Genomic DNA, 8,775 nt, shown 5'->3' on the forward strand with positions numbered 1-8,775 from the left:
AACTACCAGCTACAAGCATGAAATGACAGAAATGACAGAAGTCTAACATTCGTCTGTGTTTTGTTTGAACAGGTCTCCATCATCAGGAGGTAGCAAGGCTGATCGCAGAGTCGTTCGCGAGACGAGACCGCAACGAGATCGAGTTCCTGGTAGTCGAGGCAAAGAAGAGCAATCTGGAGCCGAAACCGACGGCTCTGATATTCCTGGAGGCGTAGCAGGAATCTCCCACCTCCGAGCCGGAACCACCGTAGCCCAACGTGACCAGAGCTCGGCCCGCGACATACTTGGAGCGTCGTAGACGCTGAACCGTCTGTTGAAGCTGAAGAGACCGATGAAACGAGGAAATCGATCATGAAGCTCGTCGATCGACAAATATAACGAAGACTAATCGACGAAGAGAGAAAAGAAGACGAGCTTGCCTCTTCATCTTCATCGAACGCTCTCGATTCGACGGTCGAGCTCTCAGTCAGGTGCTAACTGAACCTGGCCCTGGTGGTGGGAATTTTTCAAGAAGAAAATACAAAGAGTAAAAAGAAGGAAAGATAAAGAAGCGCCACAGATAGAGGAGGGGTTAGGCGGCGAGTGAAGCTCGATTAGCGAGTCAATGGGATGATAATTACACGATCGTCGACATTATCGTGGCTGCCCTCGTTGCTGACGAGCCAGGCTATCGGAAACTTCTAATCTTTCGGCTTTCCAACTTTTTCGATTCAAGAAGCCGTTTGATAAGAACAAATATTGTCAAAGTTTGCGACGAGGAATAAAAGTACGGACGATCCGGTGACAAGACACAGGAGTACAAAAGAGATATGGTTTGAAGAGACTATTTAAGAGAGACACTTTGAGTGTGAGGATGATGTTAAATGAGAGAAGGAAGGTTGATTGTGCCAAACTATTAGGGATTGTTTCGTGTATACTAATTATGATACTCTTAATCGTAACGAGATTCAATCAGAGACTCTGCCAAGACAAGAGATTCACGAATATGTGAGTAGCAAAATCGAGCGATCCTGAGTGACGAACTTGTGCTTAACGGACACGATCACGAAAGCTGTTCACATGAATGGATCGAACGTATCAAGAATACGAGGCAGTGAAATTATGCGAGACATGTGATGATTCAGTAAAATGCGTTTTCCAGGATCCTGGCCGATGTCATCGATCAGGATTTTCGTTGATGCAGTTCCTCAAGGGCTTATTTAGTGGTACCGTGATGACAATCCGTTTAACTGTCTTTTAAACGTCTGAGAAAGATACTTTTTCCAGCTACCACGCAATTGTTTCAAATTTCAAATGTCTAATTTCGAAGTCCAAATTTTTTATTTCATACTTTGAATAATTATGAAAATAATTGTCATATATTTCTAAATCTATCGAATCACAGCCTGTTAAAAACCTTCGACTACGGATCCACAAAACTCTATTTTTGCATAAAATCTAGATAATCGTATAAGCAAGTAATTCGTATTTAAGAGAACCCAACAGGCGGCGAGGAAAAGGTGACGAGGAACAAAATCGACGAAAGTCCTAACCGAGTGGAACCTGAGATTAACATAGACTTATTATGGGAATTGTTGAGGCTTAACAAGATATGTTATATATACTTATATATTATATGATAATATTATTATTGACTATCGTAGTGGAATTGCAAACTTGTACCTACCCGATCACACCTCAAGCGCGCACGGACTTCCGGTTGCTGGTGCGCGCTGAGGCGGCACCGAGGAGCGCGCAGAAGGGAAAACTGAGAAGATTCTATAAGAATATGCGAAATATTTTCAACAAGTTTAAATAAATATAGACACCGCGTACTTAGCAATGGGCCTGATCGTTCGAATTTTTCGAGAGATCGCGGACGATCGTGCATAGAAAAAAAAACAAATTTCTTAAAAAATCTGAAAATTTTCGTGATCGAAGACGAATGAAGAAAAGGAGAAAGGAAGACAAATTCTGCACTTTCTGGAAAATTTGGAGAAAGCGTGAAACGAACAACACGCGAGCACGAGATCATAAACGTTTGTTTGCATAGTGGATCACGTGGAAATTATTTTAGAATCACGTTCGCGTGAGCGACGATTCCTTCAATTCGTACGCGCGCCACGCTTGGAAAACTCGAGGCTGTATTTTTCATACAGAGATTTCATGCTTTTTCACCTCACCTTGTTCACGTGGATCACGTCGTTTAGGCATTTTTTACGATGAATCATAGACACGATGACGAGAAGAATTTTCTAAATGATACATTTGTATCGCCTTATTGTAATTGATGTCTCGAACTTTTCGATCGTTGTGCACGATCACGTTGATTTTCGTCGCTGTGTAATTTGGAAAAAGAGAGAAGCAACTTGTATCTACGCGAATTAGAACAGCGGTTCCTATTAATTTCGTTGAAAGATCTTTGAATCTTTCTTGGGTAAAATCTTTTTTAGGTAAATAACTTGTTCGTATAATTTAGAGAGTTTTGTTTAATTCATTTTATTAAGTAAGGAGAAAGTAGAATTCGTACGTGTTTCAGTTCTTCCGGATCGTTTTATAAAGCACAAGGAATTAAATTTCAAATTAAGTAGAAAGTTCGATTTTCTTTCGTGAGTTGAAAGAATATTTGCTTTGTGGAACTGCTTCGTTAGTGTCGACAAACCGTTTTTCGCTAACTATTTATAACGTAATTGTTACCGCAATAATTACATTTAAACGAGTAGTAGTTACTAATTATCAATTCGTGAGTATAAACGTAGCGACTGTTGTTGTAAAAGTAAATGGTTATCGATACGTCTTGTTTAATATCTCTACCTGTTACCAAGTTAAACGTAATTTTACGAATAGTAGTGTGTATACGTTGAATGTCGACGAGTCCACAAGTCGTTCTGTCGAATGCCGATGATCGTCCGCGATCTTGCTCGCTTTAACAAAAATGATAAAAAAAGATAAAAAGATGCAAAAAAAATAAATAAAACGTGAAAAAAATACCGCGCAAGCTTAAGTAGTAAATTATCGCGTATATGTAACGAAACAGCCGAATCGGGACGCAGGCCAATGAGAGAAAGCGAGAAACGATTCGACGAAAGCCACTGACGGTTCAAAGATTCGCGTTTAATCAAATTCCAATGGAGTTTTTCGATAATGTCGTGTCATGAATATAAACGTATTGTCAGAGTTTATATCATAGAATTACTGTTTTATAATAACATCTAGTCAAATAAGGTAATATATCGTTTAAATGATAATTCTTGAAATATTTCATTCAAATAATATGTAAGCCCTTTTATCTAATTTAATTCTTTGCATTACTCAATCTAAAAGGCTACTTTTCGATAAAAAGTCTCAATAAAGTATTTAGTTAATATTACTTTTATCTGAAACGATCAAGCTATACTATTACGATATAAACACTTTTACATTTGCATTAATTTTTAAACATTAAAAAAGGAGAGAACGAATGGAATTTTTTGATCGTCAGTGCGCTAACCAAGAAAGCACGTTTCAAAACAGTAATGTACCTGGACGCGTGTACGACGTATTCCGGTAAATGTGCCAAAGAGAAGAAAAAGCTATACGGAGAAGAAGAAAGAAAAGGAAGAGAAAAGCAGAAGAGAGAAGAACGTTAGCGTGGAATTCGAGCGCGGAAAGCGGGAAAGTTGTGCATACAATTACAAGTGCAAAATGCAAAACAAGACGGAAACTATTACGAGTGAACGATCGAGAGAAGAAAAGAAACCGCAAAGAAAAAACAAAGAGGATGGTTTTTCGTAGCTGGTGTGCACTCGAGTTGTTTTCTTCGTTGTTGCTTTGTAACGCAAGGATGCAATTGCACCGCTTGTCGCGAACAAGCCACGGGATTAAGAAACACGAGAAATAGAAACGAAAAAGAGAATAAGATGGGAAATAAAAGAACAAAGATGGGAACGATGGGTAAAACGCGGCTAGTTGCTATTCGGCTAAGCAAACAGACAAAACTAAAAAATACCTCGTGTGTTAGTGTTTCTTCCTGTTTTCGAAGCGAATTTTTCTAACGAAGCATCCAAAATAAATTCGACGTCCCGAATAAAGAACAAAGAATAAAAGAGGAAGAACGAATGATGAAAAAAAAATGATGGGTGGAAAAATCACTATGGAAAGTGGGACAAGAAATGAAAAGAAACGAAAGAAAGAAGGAGATGATATTTTTGTAAAAGCCTTCGATGTATAACGCAATCACCGGAGCGATTCGAAGATCTCAGCTGACATATCCGACAATGCCTTACCGCTTTGATGAAAGAAACAAGAAAAAACGAATGGGTTCGTGAAAGCGACGCGAACCGATCACGATCGAGGAAAATGTTCGTTGGAACTTCCCATTGATCAGCGTCAGTGGATACAGTACGGTGCGAAGCAATTGGCACACACAGCATTGGCTTTTCGATCTTTCGATTTTGCTTAACGATCGGACACAGAGCGGAGCGACGCTGATAATCTTTCTGGTTGAAGAGTTATGTAAAGCAGAAAAGTGGGAAAAACTGGTTCTATCGGGCTCGGTTCGAAACGGAGAGCGTTGTTTATAAATGTACGCTGGAATCGGTATTCCTATTTTTTAAACTCGTGCAAGTAATTTTAAAAATGAAAGAAACGTTTACTCGATATTTGGAATATATGAAGGAAGAGATTTGTCAGAGTTTAAACGTATTTTTTGCTTCTCGCGAGAATAAAATAAATGGTATTCGATTTGGAAATGAATTACCCAGGTTTCTTAATTAAATGTTCGGAGAGGAACCTGTAAATCTAGACGTAAGAAAATTTACAAGAGTCTTTTCTCTTTTCGTTTCATTTAAATACATTCAACTGAAAAAGTTATCAGTAAGTTTCTGCATCATCCAATTGCAACAAAAATATATCAAAACTATGATACAATAGGAATGAAAGGAAATATCTATCGTTTAAAGACTGCCAAACTGTTGCAATTAACCACGTAATTACATTAACAGCTTCATTATCTTGCACGATGTATGCTTCACGGTCGCTGATCCTCCGATCCCATCGAGACAAGAAGAGAAAACAGATTCGTCGCTAGCTATTTTTCCACACACAAGTTCCCTTTATTCCACAGCAGACGAAGGTTTCGAACGTTTCAAGAAAAATATTGTCGCTCTCGGTCGATCGCTTTTCAATTTCTCGAAAAATATCAGCTACTGCAAACAAAGAGACAGAGAGAGAAAGAGAGAGAAAGAGGCAATCTGTCGTATCAATGAGCCATCGTGATTCCCCTTCGATCAATGATAATCGCTGATATAATATATCAACTGTCGATGATACGTTTGGTTCGATTAAAAATTCATTTCGAGGGATGGAAGTTTCGTGCGTTGAAATAAATTTTAATGAACACGATTTCTATATGAAAATCAGATTAATCGCGAGACGATTGACCACCTTTCTCCGATGAAAACTGTTTTCTCTGAGAAAATCGGAAACCGATTTTCTTTACCACGAGCTCGAGCGTTCGCGTTTAGTCTGGCGTTAAAGTCTCCGCGTTATTTACGTTTCTCTCGCCGCTTTCATCGTTTCTTTCTTTAATAAAAAAATTCAATAATTTATTAATTCTCATTAGTTAATATTGGTAATTAGAAACAGCATTACGATATTGATTTCTTCAAATTTAAGGAATAGAAGAGAGGTTAAGAAGTTGAAAATTATTCTATTGAAGTTAAGTGATTGGAAAGACAGTAATTATTTATTTGAAGAAATTGCTTAAGCGAGTAACCAGAACTAGGTGCCTTAACGAAATAATTCTTTCCATTTCTTCTTCTAATTTCGCAAAACGATTATATTCTACTTAAGATTTATAAAGCTACGTATACATTTAAAATTGCCTCAGGTGAAAGAAAATGAATTCTAAAAATTCAAGCGATGTCCTACGATCAACAAACACACGACGAGACGATTAGTCTACGATCGATGTCAATTAATTAACCCTTTGTACTTCAATGGCTACGTTTCTTATATACCTTTCATCGACACAAAACGAAAATGAGCAGAAAGCTACTGTACAAATAAATTTACCTTTTATTTCGATAAACTTCACTGTAAAAATGCGCTGTAGTTGTGTGTCGATCGAATTAAAAAAATATTCGAAGTGCAAAGGATTAGAGTTCGAAGGGGAAGCGACAAAACGATCGAGCAATCAGTCGCGATAGAAAAGAATAATTAGACGAAGACGAACAGGTTGCGTCCACTAAACCCGAGATTATCTTAAATAATAGCGTTAGCTCCCACAGGACACAAAAAGCATGCTGCGAAGTCAGAAAAGAAAGAGCGTAATCTAGCAGAGAGCGATTTATTTTTTCAACGACAAAAGAGAAAAGAGAATCAAACCTGAGAGACAAACACGGACTCGTACCACGTTAAAACCTGTCCAGCTTTCGCACGTTCACCATCCGCAAACTTGCTTTTTCTCGATCGACCGTGGAACCGTGGGTGCGAGCGAGCATTGAAATCGATCCTCTGATCGGTGATCGAGATCGATCGTACGATGAAAGGCGAACCAGGGATTTCGAACGTTTCGAAGAGGAAACACGTGACTTCGCTCCAGGAAATACTACTTCCATTTCTTGCGACCGATGGTGATTGAAAGGAGGAAAAATCGATTGAGAAATTGGATTAGATATAAAAATTCAGGAATTGGATTCAGCTTTAATTCCGTTAGAAAACGTGTTTGAATCGAAATTGAAGAAATAAGAATTTTCTACTCGAAACGAATATGAGCTCGATTCTTACTATCGAACGATTTCTGGTATTCAAAATTTGATCGAGGCAGTGTATAGAAAATTCTTAATTGTAATCGAGTATTTGGAATGTTTTCTCTGTCGGATATTACAGCAAAATTCTTCGAGACAAAAATTTCGCATCCGCGATTAACGATCTTAAATACGATCGATTCTGAATGTTAAGAAATTCTTAATGTCATAAACTTTATCAAACGTTACAAAAGTCTGTCTTGCAACGAAATACTTTAAGAGAAAAAGCTAGCATCCACGATACCACGTCGCCTCAGTCTTGAGAGTCGATCGACAAACGTAATTCGCGTGAAATCTTTAGCTTAAGCTTCGTACACATCCTCGTAAACGAACGTCAAGATAAACGAGCGAGAAGATTGAAAAAAGAAGAGGATCCACAGGGGACGATTCGCTTGACGAATGAAGAATAAAATCGAAACATTATGCAAAAGCGAGTCGACTATAGTCGTCGGCGGATAAAAGGGCTAATCGAATTGTAAAGCAGATGTAACTGTACTCGTAACGTTTCAAGGAACACTCTGTACATAAGCAAACCGCTCGTTCATACCGCATTTCATAGATCATCCTTTTTGCAGCCGATTTCGTACACCTTTAGAGACACATACACACGTACGTTGTACACTTACAGAGACCAAACAAATTCACACGACTGTGTAACACATAACAACAACACGAAGAATCGTTCCAAAGGATGAAAACGACGAGGCTCGTCGCGTTAATTAACGACCCGTCGATTAATACGCTCATCGTCGTGGAACGGAGATAGAAGAGATCGCACGTATGAAATTGTTACACCAGTAACATGTATACAATGATACGTTGCGCGTATACAGGGTGTAAAAGAAATATGTGCCACGATCTTATCGTATTCGGCTCGTTGTGCAACCATATTGTGGAAAATAATTAGATTTCTAGGTCTGTTTTCTTTTTCCTATTTTTAGAATAAAGTATGGAAAATTTATAACTTTGACAGTAGATGTGTTTCGCTTTAGAATCGATGGAATTTCTTATTTATTATAAACTCGTATCAAGTAATAAATTGCTACGTTTGAACAAATACTAGTTGCATGGCACATACAATTAGTCGATAAAAAGTTAATAAATTGATTGAAAGATTGATAAGAATGGTTTCGTTCTTTAATGAGACGATACTGGAGTTTTGTGTGTCGCTGAACAACACGCAGCAAATTTTTGAATCTTGCAGTTAGTTGGAATTTCTAGATCTATTAGTAAAATTCTTTAAATCTGTGCTTTTTTATTTGGTTTAAATAGTACGTTGAAGGAACATCGTCAAACGATTCTTTTACACCCTGCGTATACGAATACACAACTACACGATACATTCACGGACACGCGTAGAATAAATGTAAAGGGACAAAAGGAAATTCATCGTTTCTCCGAGTGTAACGCGCGCGACCATATTGTTTGATTATTGTTAAAAATCGCAGACGCTTTAATTGTTTGCTCGAATTGTTGTTGTTCATTATTGTTACCGTTGTCATTATTATCGTCGTTGAATGTCGCGTAACGTGATTACGATCACTATTCAGCCTGTCGATTTGTCCTTTTTTGCGTGCCGTTATTATTATTATAGTCATTACGTTATGATTACGACCGTGAATATTATTATTATTATTATTATTATTAACATCATCACCGCGACGATGACGATTATTATTGTAATTGAATAAAACGTTCACCACGAGAGGTATGAATATTTATCGAATTTTTCATTTCGCTTCCTACTATTATTTATTTTACTCTTCCAATCTTTTAATTCCCCATTTCCTCATATACTTGGATATTTTGCTATAATTGTTTGTTAAAAGAGATTGCTGACTAATAAATTACGAATCATAAATCTTAAATCTTAATCGAATATTATAAACAGAATACATATGCTACTGTAGTCTAATAATGTAATAAATGCTTTATACGTTAAATAAGAATAGTTTTCACCTGTGCTCTTCATTTGCAGAGGATAATAGAATAAAATGATATATGTATA

General features: G+C 37.5%; 1 protein-coding gene across 1 annotated transcript in view; it reads left to right on the forward strand.

Annotated features, from left to right (window-relative positions):
- The window catches only part of dysc (whirlin protein dyschronic), a 108,189-nt gene extending 104,700 nt beyond the window's left edge, over positions 1–3,489 (forward strand). Inside the window, 1 exon segment of the mRNA XM_069109165.1 lies at positions 73–3,489. Coding sequence (XP_068965266.1) covers positions 73–215 — 143 coding nt within the window. The 3' untranslated portion in view covers positions 216–3,489.
- Positions 3,490–8,775: the final 5,286 nt, after the last annotated feature.

Source organism: Bombus flavifrons, chromosome 3 (genome assembly GCF_040668555.2).
Source record: "Bombus flavifrons isolate JBK064 chromosome 3, iyBomFlav1_principal, whole genome shotgun sequence".
NCBI lineage: Eukaryota > Metazoa > Arthropoda > Insecta > Hymenoptera > Apidae > Bombus > Bombus flavifrons.